This window comes from Pseudopipra pipra, chromosome 5, assembly GCF_036250125.1.
Source record: "Pseudopipra pipra isolate bDixPip1 chromosome 5, bDixPip1.hap1, whole genome shotgun sequence".
NCBI lineage: Eukaryota > Metazoa > Chordata > Aves > Passeriformes > Pipridae > Pseudopipra > Pseudopipra pipra.
The window spans coordinates 32,162,846-32,175,225 of NC_087553.1; the positions used below are offsets into that span (position 1 = coordinate 32,162,846).

At 35.1% G+C, this 12,380-nt stretch overlaps 1 protein-coding gene across 2 annotated transcripts in view; it reads left to right on the forward strand.

The window, feature by feature from the left end:
• Positions 1–10,441, forward strand: part of POC1B (POC1 centriolar protein B) — a 43,698-nt gene extending 33,257 nt beyond the window's left edge. The window contains exons 11-12 of one of the 2 annotated variants that reach the window (XM_064655488.1): positions 8,915–9,097; positions 10,321–10,441. In XM_064655488.1, the coding sequence (XP_064511558.1) occupies positions 8,915–9,097; positions 10,321–10,422 (285 nt within the window). In that variant the 3' untranslated portion in view covers positions 10,423–10,441. Of the gene's footprint in view, positions 1–8,914; positions 9,098–10,320 lie in introns of those variants that run through there. The other variant, XM_064655491.1, reaches the window with a different exon arrangement.
• The last annotated feature ends 1,939 nt before the right edge of the window (positions 10,442–12,380 follow it).

Genomic DNA, 12,380 nt, shown 5'->3' on the forward strand with positions numbered 1-12,380 from the left:
TATGGATTTAAAAAAAAAAAGGTACTTTTTCAGGAACAGTTTGACTAAATATTTCACTAGAGCGGTCTTCAGTTTGACAGACAATTTCTTTTTATTTTTTTTTCTTCGAACCATACTGACTTGTTTGACATTAGGCCTTAAATACTTGCTATATGTGTCCCAAATCAACTTTTCAGGTTTTTTTCCCTGACACAGTTCTCAAGGTGACTGTGACCTGTGACCACACAATTATCCTGTTTATCCTTTCTGATTACTGATGGAATTTCAGCTTTCCCACTCCCCTGGTATTTTCTCCATTTTTACAGGATATATTAAAAATCAGTATCATTACCTGACTTGTTATTTCAAAGCCATTGAGTTCAAACTGCATAATCCAGGATATAAAAGTATTTACCTACAGTGTAAATTGCTTAATAGTATTTTTTCTACAGTTGGAATAGAAAGTACTTTGCCAGAAATACAATTACAGCATTTATTATCTTCTGAAATGGAAGATAAAAATACTTCATTAACCACTGTAAAAAAATTATGCATATTTCTTCAATGCCTCTAGCTAATAAGTATGCCATTGTTGGGGCTTCTTTTGTTTCTGATATTTGTAAAGTACAAAAAATCCTTGAGTTATAGAAATTGTGTTTACCTTGCTTCCTATAAATCTGTTTCATAGCTGACTGTAAGGTTTTATTTGAAACTTTTCTCTGACTTTGAAGTAATTATAAGTTCTATTTCTCTCATGCCATCTCTGGTCTCCAATAGCGTGCAAACTGATGCCAGAGCCTTTCTCCCCATGGCATTACTTACTGATTTCTCTCCTTTAGCCAGCAGTCTGTTCTCGAGGACCTTATGTGAAATCAGCTCCCTCTAGGATTTCTCTTCCTCCACCAGACCCTCTTACATCTGCAACAAGTTCAAAACCTGTAAGTGAGGTCTGGGGACAAGCAGACAGAAATGATAGCCTCAACATTGTTTCCTTAGGAAAGCGAGCTAAAATGTCCTTTTTATTTCTCCTAATTCTAAGGACTGTAGAGTTTTTGCTAAGACCTTCAATTATCCAAACCAGCTGTGTTTCATCACTTCTAATTTATGGTCATTTGTATTATTCTGCCTTTTACAGTTGAAAAAGCAACAGTATATTTTATCTGTGAAGTCTCTAAATCCCCAACAGGAATTTGACATTTAGGACTGGAATGCCAGCTGTTGATCTGGGATTATAGTGCCAACTGCTTCCATTTTACTGTCATTTTCACGTCAAGTACGGAGTGCAGCACACCGTCAGGTTGTATATTCTTCCTTTTCCCACTGAGTGTGGCATCTCCACATCTTGACTAGACCACTGCCTCTCACGACTGATACTGTACAGTTGATCATTTGTCATTTAGCTCTTCTATCCTGTTGCAAGCACAGTCAGCCTTAGTCAAATGAATTGACAAAGGGGACGTAACAGTATGATATTCTGTTTTATAGGTCTTTTAGCATAGTTGGGTTTATATTTCTTACCTGTACCCTAGCAGATAGTACTTAATGCAGTGTTTCGTTAATGACTTCATTAAACTTTAGTGAAGTATTTATATCCATACATATCTTTCTTTCAATTTAGTTATATCCCTTATCCAACCCTAACCCATGCAACCAAGCTCTTTAGAGAAACGTGCTTTTCTTTCCAACAAAGTGCCCTGTGGGAATGAGCACAGGGGAGCACAAGCATATTTTGAAATCTGAGGTGCAGTTCTTAGCAGGAGTATCTTATCTGTAAGCGTTACACGCTTAGCTTGATTGATCTCTAGAAAATACTTACATTAGTGTTGTCCATTATTATTATCAATTATTTTCCTTAAGATGCAGGGACGTAGAAGACTGAGAGAACCTTCTCTAGAGAGTTTTCACTAGAGTATGGGAAATAATACATCCTCTTGTATCTTGCATGGACACACAGTTCCATGGATTCTTGCTACCACCAGGCTGCTACAATAAAATACCAAAGTAATCTTCCTTTCAGAAGTTTAAAAAGATCATAATATTAACAGGAATAAGGGAGTTTTTTCTAAGAACATAAAAGATGTAGAGAGACTGCAACTTTAAGAGGACTTCAGTTTGAAATTCATGGTGCATTTCAAGAATCTTAAAATTTCTGTTCTGTTGCTCAATAAAGCATCAGACCTCAGTGCCGAAGAAATGGCAAGCAAAAGCCTTGGTCAAATGCTGAGTGTTTCCTGTATTACATAGAGTACTCTATTACATACTATTATGTAGTAAAATATTTTATTCATGGCTATAGTCACGGGATTTCAGTTCCAAGCTATGAAATATTGGGCTTCCTTTTATTGTTTCCCTAATAGTAGCATCTGTCTCTTTGGCAAAGTCTTCAAGCAACTGTGCTGGTGTTGGATTTAACTTTGGACTCCAATATGCTGGATTGCTAACTTAATTTCTAATACTTTTTATTCTTTGGTATTTTCTTGTAAATAATTTGAATTGGAGGAGATTGTTTGCTCCATAGAAGCAAAAGGAGTAAAAAGCCAATGGTATTGTTACCAGGATAGCCACCTGGTCAAGTGGTATACTTGCCTGTTGTTAGCCCGGCTCTGAAGGGAAGTCAAAGCTGCCAGATCACAGCTCACAGCATCCCCTAACAGGAGGCAATCTAGGTTTGTCTATGCAGTAAACTTTTGTTATGTTGTTAGGAAGTCCAAAAAAAAGAAAATTCATACTATAGCACTGAGGTTGTTATCCTGGCAGAAACCATTGGTACAGGCGCAGCTGTGCTGGCAGAAGGGAGTTTCTGTTAGCTTTGCCTATAACTTTGAAAGTAAATTGTGTGGAGGTACGTATATGAGTATATAGTTATGGGTGGTTTGGCAAACAGCTCCCATGTGCTCCTTCTACAGCAGAGGGCTCTGCTAATGTAGGACCTGTCAGTGCATGGAGGGAGGCTCTGCAGCACAGGCAGCTCTGGGCTGGGCCTACCAGGCATCAGCCTCCCAGCTTTGTGAAGCACCAGACCCCTGCTCTGTGCAGACTGGAGTGCAGGGACTGCAGCCCTTCTCAGCTCTCTGCACAGCTTGGGAGAACATTACTCACATTGTTCAGTTCTTCTTGTCCTGGCAAGTGTCTTGTCTCTTCAGGATTTTGTCCTCAGTAGTTTTTTGTTCATCCTTCTTGAGAGGTGGGATTTAAGACAGAAGTATGTTCCTTTAACTCTTATAATTTACATACAGCATAAGTTTTTCAAGGTTAGTTTTGCCCCAACAGATTAACTATGAGACACTTATCTAGGAGAAATCAATTGCATATTATAAAGTATGTGATTTTGTTCTATTTTTTTCTTAGGAGTAAACATACCTTCAAGAATGAGAATTTCCTCCGGGTTTGTTGAACTTCATTGTAAATTCATTTGGAGTATGGATATACTAGGTGACTTTGCCAGGCATTTGAATGAGATAGATGAAGAGCTGTCCCTTATATATAATTGAAGACTCTGTACAATAAATTGTGTTGTTACCAGGTATTGTTTCTTTGCAAAGTTCAGTTAGATCTATTTAGCTAGCAATTGGTCTAAAGACTTTAAATCAGTTTCTTAAGTGGGGGAAAGAGGACAGAAAAGAGTTATGAGCAAGCAATCCAGAGGAATGGCTGTCATTCCTCTGAGTAGATATGTTCCTGCTGAGGATGCTGTACCCTCCTTCACACTCTGAAGTAAACCCTGCCTCCTTCCTCCCATGTAGTTGATGCCCTCTGTGAACCTCCACAATCTGCTACTTGAAGTATAGGGAGTTTGCCAACATGCTGGAAAAGTCTGGTGTTTTTGTTGTTGTTGTTTGTTTTTACTTCTGTTTTTATTTATTAACATTTGTAATATAAAATATAGCAAAATATTCTATTTGTAGTAGTAGAAAGGAGGCCTTGTCTGAATAGAGTTTTTAATTTTCTATTGTTACTTCATTTCTAGTAAGTGTTTCATTCTGTTTCCAGCTTCTGTTACAAGTAGTCCTCCTGCCCTCCTTTAGCTTTTCCCTGTCCTAGAATGAGTAAGAAGTTCAAGAAGAGTGTGTAACATAATTTTTTATTAGGACTCTATATGGGTAAAAAGAAGCCATCACTTGAAACTTTTGCATTGATTTCAGCTATAAGATGTTCCCTTGGGTGTGTACACATGCAGTCCAAAGTAATTTGCCTAAATTAAAACTGGCTACTTTATTTTGTAATTGTAAGTAGTGGAAATGCTTCTATAGTTTCATGTTATTTGTCCTTTGCTTTGCAAAGCTTCTTGCTGAGGCTGAAGATATACTGAAAGCAATTTATTACCTTACTTTGCTTTTTTTCCATAGGCTATATTGCTATTTTTTAGTACCTGTGGTGCAAGAAATTTTATAATTTATGAAACTGTTTGAATATGGCCTTCCTGAACTGTTAATTTAGAATTGACTTCCTGGCAGGGGATTCTTACCTTTGGCAATTGAACCGCCAATGACTTCTGTCTAGTTTGTGTCGTATGTTCATGACATGCTTTGGGTTGGGTCTTTTGTTTGTTTGTTTTTTTGGGTTTTGTTTTGAATTATCAATTATTAATTTTTTGGTAGTATTGCTTGTTTTGTGGGGGGAAATCTTTGGTTTTTTCTAAAAGCTTAAACTGAGGCAAGGAAGTATTATTGGTAGAAATTAACATCAATGAGCAAACTAAAAAGAGAAAATTACCTAGTTTTAAGTAAAGCTTATTACTGATGATCTGAGAGTTTAGAAAAAAAATTCAGAAATATTATTTATTTCTAACTGGATGCACTCAAATATTTGTGCACTTCTATGAGTTTTCATTAGGGAAATAGAAATATTTTCCATATTACTTGGAGCAAACAAGGGTTATTTTTGGTTCTTTTTCTGTGTTTTCTTGAAATGAATGGAATATGGAGAAAATATTTTTGTTCTGTACTAGATTCTTTATATGTGGAATTGCAAAATAATAAGTGCATTGAATGTACTCTGTTTTACAGTGTTTTCTCAGACCATGAGCAGCACTCTGGGAAAAAACTGACATAAGAAAACCATGTAGCCAGTTTCTCATTATATGTGTGAAAGAGGTGTTGTAAAGTATGATATAATTTCTTTGCATAAAACTATCTGTTCAGGATATCTTGAGATATGCCTGTGGACAGAAGAGTTTATTATTTCATGCCATCACAGCAATGCTAAATCTAGTATAGAAATCCTGATAGAAATAAATAAATGAATCTGATTAATCAGACCATAACTGTAAGTGTATCAGGATTTCAGTCAATTTTGTACAGATAATAATATAAAAAACCCCACCAAAGTTAGCAACTAGTTTTCATTGTACTGCACTGGCCTTGTGGCCTCTATATAAAGTCAGTTAACGTCAGGTTGAATTTGTTGTTTTCAAGACTTGAAGTGCTATTCCCTTTTAGGTGAAAATGCCTGTTTTGCTAAAGATTACAGTCTGATAGTCTGGCTTGGTTTGTTGGCTGTGAGTTTGTATCCTGATACCGCTCCTGGTGGTCAGGTTCTAAACTGAAGGGTGTGCTGCCTTCAGTGGTGCCTCATGGTATTTCCAAGTCAGATTGGATGTGATGCGCTTACATTAAGTGCTTTAAATTTTTGAGTTTAGCTTAGGCATTCTTTTAAGAGCTGGAGAAGACTCAGGTGCATAAGATGACACGAAAGACTTTTAACTAAGTGCAAAATTCCGTGTTACAAGTTCTGAAGGAGGACTGCTCAAGCTAGAAATGCTTAGTAGAACTTTGTTTTACATGCACCAAGTAGTTTATCTGTATTTTACTGCTTGAATGCAAAACTTCAACTAAAGTTTGCAAATAAATGATACCAGAATTACCTCATCAGATAGCAGGAGCAGAAAACCACAGTTGGCACATGGCAGGTTGTTGCTGTGCTGATTAATATGCGTGCAAGAGGAGAAGAAATGAAGAGTGCTGTCATCAGCTGAAACTACAGGGAAGTTTTCTTCAGTAGGGAAAACAAATAGTGGTTTAACATATTTACTGTTAACCTAATAGACCAAAGACTGTTTTATGTGAGCCACTCATTGACTGAAAAAAATAATTTCAAAGCAATAGACGTGATCTGTGAATAATTATGGCCTACAAAAACAATAAAACAAACAAACAAGCAAAAACAGAGAAAAAGCCAAATCCCGAACAGTTAAATTTAGCATATCCACAGTGAACCATTTTTGCTCGAGGGGAGGTTCACAAGAGGAGGAAAAAAGCAGTGATGATGATAGTACTATTACTTCTGAGAAACTTCTCATGATTTCTAATAACCAAAAGACACAGGAAATCAAGGTCTGATAAGGTGGGAGGCTACTCTGTTATGCCTTTGCTCTTTGGTCTGTTTGAGCTTCATGCCCTACTTATGACTAATTGTTTGTGGTTGTTTTAATCACAGTATCAGAAATGTTTCAGTATTGGTAGACAAATGTACCATGTGTTCACAATTTAAAAGATTATTTTTAAAAAGTAGACCACGCCAGTTTTTGTGATTCATTTGGAAGCTTACCAATGTCACTTTTTCATATAAGCCGATCTTAATTATGAGATCATTTAGATATGCATTTGGAAGCTGTTGTCTGTATTTTCCAAATTTGTAGCTCTTACAGGATTGAAGACTGTTGATATCCAATTGAGTGACAGAGGCTTGTATTTTTTTTTTCACTTGAGGGAATTTTTTATCTCTATAAATAAAACTGCTCAGGCATCTTTATGTAAATGGATGCAATTTACTCAGATTCTATTCTTAACCATCATGAAGCAAAGGGAGACTGGGATGCAGTGTTTATTTCTATCTGCTCTGTGAATGTTTCATGGGAAAACATTTGGGAACAGGCAGAGGTGATAAGGTTATGTGTAAGGATTTTTCACAAATTGATCAAGTACCACCCACAGAGTTTTGGCTATTTTGCTTGACAGAAAACAAAGATGAGCAATTATGACTTGCTGTTTGTGACATCATTTATAAGCTAAATTTAATTTTCTGCTGAACATCCGCTGGTAATGTCATGGTAATGACTTCCTATTGATTTATTAAATCTGTTCCTTCTCCTTATTTGTAACTTGCATGAAGTTGCCCAAATGTGATTTCATGTTATTACTAACGGGCTGTGAATGGAAACACTGGGCACATTTTAATTTTCTTCTTAGCTTTGCTCAGAAGTAACAGTTTAAAATTGATTGCCTTATAAAAATTTATTCTCTCAAAATAAGCTATAGCTCTGATGTTTCTCAGAATAGTTTATTTTTTTGAATTATGAGACTTTTTACTACATTGCTGGCAACATATAGAATTGTTGTTTATAAATTGTATTCAGAGTATTTAAAGTACTTTAGAAAGGGGGTATTTGAAGGAAAGGCAAAAAATCTAGTTCTTGAAACACTTCATGTGAATAGGCTGTGGGTAGAAAAAACTTTCTATAAATAGAACTTTTTAAAAATAAAATATTATGCTGAATGAAAGTGTTGGACGTGAACTGATTGGTATCCAAAAGTAAAGGAAATCTGTTTGGACACAAGTTAGATAAGTTGAAAATTTGAAGTGGTCTCATTTCATTTCCCTCTTACAAATTTTGAAAGTTTAGAATTCAGTTCATTATTTGCTTGTCTGTGTTTGATACTTTGAGTTTTAACAAAATCAAGGTCTTTACCTTACTTCTGTAAGCATTTTCATGTTGCCTACTGCTCAGAAGTCTTTGAGAATGTAACAGAAGAATCTCAAGAAGACTTTTACAAGAAGACTTGCAATGTTAGTGGCAGTTTACCAAGATACAAAGCATTCTTTCACAGCCTATTTGTCCAATACATTGAATTTTTGATCAATTTTACTGTAAGAAAAAAGTGTTTGGTGAGATTTTTACTAGCTTAGCATTTACTCTGTTTACTGAATTGACAGCTTTCCTCCTTGTCAAAGTGATGGTTGCAGTTTGGATCTGTTGAGGGAAGCCCAAAGTGATGAGGGAAGAAACATTTAAAAGATTTATTTTGTAAATGTGGATATTTGTAATATAATTAGAAATAAATATTAACTACCTCAATTTACTTTAGTGTAAAAATAAACTAAAATTATCTGAAGGTAGAAGAAGTTTTAAAAGAAGTTTCAGAAAGTCATTAATAAATCAAGTAAAGTTGTTGTGAGGGAACTTCTAATGAATTAGCGATGATTTAATCTTTTATGACTCAAAAATGCCGTTAAGAACTTCAAGGCACAGACAAAACCAAAGTGATTGGAAAGTTCATGCTCTGTCACCCTGGAGTAATGTTTATACATCAAAGTTATTTCTCTCAACTTTGCATTGTGTAGGTCTTTTCTGTTGTTTCCTTCTCCCATTTTCTGAAGGAATCAGTTTCTCAACAAGTAATGTCACTGAATAAACAACTAAAAACTACCTTTTATGCTGAAGTAAGGGGTTAATTCATACTAAACAAAGGTTTCATACCATGAAGTTGGAAGGAACCCTTGTGATCTTCTAATCACATACGAATTTTTCATCCATATGACTGCTCTGAGTGAATTCCTTTGTCAACCTGAGCTATCTTTTTGAAGAAGACACCCCTCAGCAATTATATTAATTTGAGCTTTAATTCAAACTCTAGTGGTATAGCATGTAGTTCTTCAATCATATGTACCTGAAATATGTACCTAAAGACTGCTGAAATTACCCTTATTGCCTCATCCATCGCAGCTGGAATTCTCTCTTAGAGCAAATTGAAGTGCTATGAATTGGACCTCGTACAAAAAGCAAATCTGAAGGCCTTTGTGTGTGTGCATATATGTGTAAATAGATGTTTGGTTTTTTTAAATTAAAAGCCAGACTTTTCTACCTATCTTATTGGATGATTCTACTTAAATGAGGATAAAGCCAGCTGAATCTTCAAATGGTGTTTCTGTATTAAAGGGTGATGGCAAAACTGAAGCGCTGCACCAGCCCCCTGCTTCAGTCTTGGCAAGAAGTTCAAAAAGGAAATCAGAGAATGAGAGCAGATCAGCTGTGCATAATGAAGACAAGCAAACAGGCATCTCCCCCTCTCTGGACAGTGCTTTGGAGCACATTGTGGGACAGCTGGATGTGTTAACTCTAGTAAGTATGCAATAATGGATAACATTGCAGTGGAAAATGACAATGCTGTCAATGGGCAAAAAGCCCCAGGAACTATGTTAATAAATCAGAACAGTAAAGACTGTGAGGTTATTTTGAACAGTTGTATAGTCAAGTGACTGTTTTGGTGTTTTCCTTTCAGCAAATATCGATCGCATGTATTGTGTTTGCTAAAGTGAAAGCTTCCTGATACAGAACCATAAAGATTGTTGCACTTTTAACTCTGGAGGGACAGAATCACTATTTTTCAGTAGTGAAATCTAGCACAGATTTGTCAGAAGCCAGTTGTTTAGCAGACATTGTCGGATTCCAACCTGAACAATCGTGTACTAGCAGGGGATGAGCAAAGTAAATTACCAATGTACCATTAAATCCCTTTTCAAATGTAGTGCTCAAGGTGTTGGCTTAGGTAGGAATCTAAGCAGTGGAATAATTCCTAGTGTCAGTGAAACTGCACAACTACTAGTCTCAGTGACTCTGAGTCACTTGTTTGCAAATGCTCAATACTTTTTAGTAATGACAGATTTAGTCAGCCCATGTTTTAAGATACTACTCTGTAGTCTGTAATATATTAACATTAAGCCAACTAAAAAGGGAGCAGCTGAGTTTTTTTTTTGTTCTGTGTTCTTTTGCAATACATATGTTAATTGAAAAAATAGGTTTTTGGAAGTATGGAGTCAAGTCATCAGTTGAAAATTATTTGTGTGCTAAATTGGATTAAAAAGAAACTACCAGCCTGCGTCCAAAAAACTACCTTTTCTGATGAAGATAGTCTCTTAGAGAATGCCTTTTAATAGTATATTTTTTTCTCACTTCCTTTTTTTGGGGATGCCTTAAAAGTTTCTTTTAGGTTTTTGGAAAAAATCATTTGAGGTCATCAGTGATGACTGTTTTTCTACTGAAATATGGATGCAACTTTTACATAGTATTTCAGAGTAATTTATATTATTCATGTATGTGTTTCTCTCTCTCAGAGAAAATATTTTGTGAAAACAATTAGAAACCTTTAGACAATCTCCGTGGATACCAAGCCATAATTTTTAAATACAGTTATAAATAGTGGAATAGCTAAGGAGAAGCCATTTTATGATTTTTTTTTCCCCTACTGAGTTAAAGTTACTTTTCTTATGTTATTATGTTGCACACTTTTATATTACTGTGTGAGTAATAGAAAACCAGTTGAAATTACTGTCCTCTTCATGCAGACAGTTTCAGCCTTGGAACACCGTCTGACTTCAGCTGAAGATAAATTGAAAGAATGCTTAGAAGATCAGCAAGTGTTACTTCAGGGAAGACAGGACAAATAAAAGCTGAAAATTAACTATATTGGTGAATATGTTTCTGTATTGGATTTTGCTATAAGCAAAAACATCAAATCAATGTAATAAAAACTGAAGAAATTAAAAAAAAGAAAATTTTAAACAGTCGTGGCAAGCAGATATTCTGCTTATATATTTAATGAAGTGTAGCACAATCAAAATGTAATATTTTCTAAAATCATTTCCATTGACTGTTACAGGACTCTTATTTCAACCTAACAAGATCTTTGAATATAACTAAGCCACTAACTACATTTTCTTAGATGAATAGCAGTTGTTATGGAAGTCCACTATGCAGGTTTTTAAACTTGGGCAAGGGTTGTGAAAATAATGTTCTTTGTGCTAAGGCAACATTACTCAAACACCTAAATTAAATAAGACCTAACTCAAAAAATGCCAGAGGTTTTCTTTGTCCTGTTACATACTCTCAAGTATTTTACAAAAAAATAGCGAGTTATTCTATATCTTCTAAACATTTTAGTAATGATTGCAAGAAGAGGTAGTGTGAAAACTTCTAGTCACAAATATGAAAATTCAGTCACTTAAAATCTGAAGCATCTGTGTGAATTCAGCTGCAAAACTGATGCATTCTGCTTATCTCATTCCCATCAAAAGTAATTTTTCATATTTAGAAAAATCAAAATCAACTTCATACTTCTGAAGAATCTATTTGAATCATACACAAAATCATAAAAAATCTAGATCATAACTACAATACATTCTTGCCCTACAAGAAAGTCCACATATGCTCAAGCTTTGCATGCTATGAGTGTCCCCCATCAGGTAATGCATTATGAACGCAGATATAAGTCAGGAAAGACTTCTCAGTGTACGTTGATTTGGGTTTTATTTTTAATAAAAATGCAAATCTTAGATGATTCTAGGTTTATTTTTTAATGGAAAAATCTAATTTTCTCATGTCTATGTATTATTTTTTTAAATGGCAATTGCAGAACACGTGTTGTAAATCCGTAGTCAAAACTAGGTAGTCATCCAATTTCTGCACCTTCACATGTATGTTGAAAAATGGGACAGTTTAAATGGGGGGAATATTTTAATCCAATTCTGCAACTGACTGTATATAGATAAAGCTCATTTCCCAGGCTGAACCTCATTAACATCAATGGAGTTCAGCTTAGGTACAGAAGCTCCCTGTGCAAATACTATTGCAGTTCACGCCACAGAAATGTGCAGTCAATTTTTCTTGTATAACTTTTCATTTTTTTTCTTAGTAACCACCTTCAGATAGCCGGACATCACCTCACTTTCTTGGTAAACTCTGAATTTTACCAACAGGTGCTACATATTTTCAGCTCAGTCATAAGTACTACTGTTTATGGCAAACAAGCAGTTTCTTATAAAAATTTTGGGTGCAATTATTTTTATGCAGCATTCTAGCCACAGATTATTTGTGAAAGAATGATCTTATATATTTCAGCCTGACCTTTGATTATGCAATTGTTTATAATACTGTATAACACACAGTTATGTAAATGCTGTCTTTTAGATCAAATGTACTTTGCATTTTGCATTTGCAAATACTCTTGTAGTCTTTTCCTGTTCTTGTCTCCATTAGAAGACACAAAACCATGTAGCTATTAAATTCTTTTGCTTGTTTCTTTTTCTTTCTTAGTGGACTATGTATATGTTTTAAATCTGTAGAGGGTTTTTTTTAAGGTTTTTCAGGATTATTTATCAACCAGATTTGGATATTTGTTTTACTTCTGTATTTTTTAATAAAATCTCTGCTGAAATTTTCTTTTCTGCCTTAGCTCCTATCACTGTTCTTTCTTCCTTTTCAGTACCTGAATGTTCTCTGGAGCATTCACTACTTAATCCAGTTTATTCCTCTGCTGTTTGTGAATCTGGTGAACTAACATAACAGTTCGAAATTAAGACATATTCTTGTCATTCTATCGGACAGTCTGTTGATTTTGGAACTCAAC